The sequence below is a fragment of the Melampsora larici-populina genome, assembly GCF_000204055.1.
Source record: "Melampsora larici-populina 98AG31 unplaced genomic scaffold MELLAscaffold_69, whole genome shotgun sequence".
Taxonomy (NCBI): Eukaryota; Fungi; Basidiomycota; class Pucciniomycetes; order Pucciniales; family Melampsoraceae; genus Melampsora; species Melampsora laricis-populina.
The window spans coordinates 388,365-390,205 of NW_006768833.1; the positions used below are offsets into that span (position 1 = coordinate 388,365).

Consider the following 1,841-nt stretch of genomic DNA (forward strand, 5'->3'; position numbering starts at 1 on the left):
AGAACATTGTCACGGGCATTCAGGTGAAATATAATCCGTTATTCTACGGGAGGAAAAGACTTTAGATCAAAGACCAAAGTGTTGATCTCTTTTCTTATTTTTATCCTTAACCTGATTCAACCTCATAGGTTAGTGTCATCAGGTAGTTAGTGTGACAAGAGGTGTAGGAGCTCACCTCTAGAACATTGTCACGGGCATTCAGGTTAGTGTCATCAGGTAGTTAGTGTGACAAGAGGTGTAGGAGCTCACCTCTAGAACATTGTCACGGGCATTCAGGGTTTCGTCGCTTTTCATGGTAGCGAGAGCTTGGTTCAGCTCTTAGTTATAGCATTCGAAACGAGAAATCCATGTCCGAGAGAGAAAACTCACTTGAAGACACTCAATTGCCTACGCCAGCATCTACTCCATTACCCCTAGAGGACCTTGACAAATTCGAAACTGAAGACCAACCAGGTAGCTCTGGTTCATCAGTCTCAGCACCTTCAGATCATACCACGGTACCCAACGCCTCCAACTCGACGTTAGTCATGGCGTCTAATGAGTTAATTGATACCGATACTCCGGCCCAGCGCCAGTCCATCAAGATGACTTCTATCCTTCATAAAATTGCGATCAGTACAAAGTTATCCTCATCAAACTATGTAGCCTGGTCCGATGGCATACGGTTTGGTCTCATGGCGGCTTCATACGATCATTACCTTGATTCAGAAGAAGCCGGTGCTCAGGGTATCAATCCAGACATCCACTCAGCCACTAAGAAAGCCATATTTTACTGGTTACTCTCAAGCATAGATCTCACTCAGTCCACAAGATTCATTTCAATGATTTCAAAATTCGAGAATGGAATCAAGACAACCGATCCCTCTCCTTCTTTACTCTGGAAAACAATCCGAGATTATCACATTAGTAATTCAGAATCTGTAAAACTTATGCTACGTAGTGAGATCACAGACCTATCTCAAGGAACTACTAAGGATCTACTCGATTACATAGACATCTTCAGAGCTAAAGTAGACGCTTACCTAGGATCAAACGGTGAGATGTCGGAAGAAGAACAAGCCCGTCAATTTGTTCGCTCACTCAACCGAGACTGGGCGGAAAAGGGATGTGATTTATTAGATGCAGGCCATGTGAAGTTCAAGAATCTTGAAACCGAGCTGAAGAAAACATACCAAACCCGAAAGATGTTTTCTTCGAGTCGACAACAATCTAGTCGGATTGCCGAAACTTCGGATTCCAGCCAAGGAAATCGAATTGGTCGCTGGAAGACTTGTAGTAAGAACAAGTGTATTGGCCGCGATCATCCTACCAAACCTCATGATCAGGCCGATTGTTTTCATCACCCTAACAACACGGCTAAGATGGAAAGCTGGAAACGCTCAAAACGAGATGCTGGCGAATGGATCGATTACCCTAGAGGTGGACGCGGTAACGGACGTGGAGGTTTTCGAGGGAGTCAACGAGGAAGAGGCCGTGGTCAAGGCAACAGTCAAACTCATATGAATCATAGTCACCATTCCGAAAGTGAAAACTTTCCAAATTCTGAAGAACTTGAATCCGTATTTAACAACCTCCGACTAGAAGATCGCGAAGTTAGTTATCAAATTGAAGTAGATGGTAGTTTCTCATGTTCAGCTCAACCTCAAGTAGCTTGTTCAGGAGACCAATGTGATTCAGTAGCTTTGATAGACACTGGGGCATCCCATCATATGTTCCATGATGCTAGTCTCTTTGAATCTGCCACTCTCATGGAGAATCATGACCCCAGTGCTAAATTAAATCTTGCTGGAGGAGGTGCTACTCTTGACATTCACTCAATTGGTAATGTCAACTTGGTGAAC

The 1,841-nt window shown here is 43.9% G+C and overlaps 1 protein-coding gene across 1 annotated transcript; it reads left to right on the top strand.

Annotated features, from left to right (window-relative positions):
• Positions 1 to 347: 347 nt before the first annotated feature.
• Positions 348 to 1,503, top strand: MELLADRAFT_112708 (uncharacterized protein; the record flags this gene model as incomplete). Its single annotated transcript, XM_007417210.1, is given in 2 exon segments — positions 348 to 1,257; positions 1,277 to 1,503. 2 exon segments carry the CDS (start codon positions 348 to 350, stop codon positions 1,501 to 1,503), a joined length of 1,137 nt encoding a protein of 378 aa, XP_007417272.1.
• Positions 1,504 to 1,841: the final 338 nt, after the last annotated feature.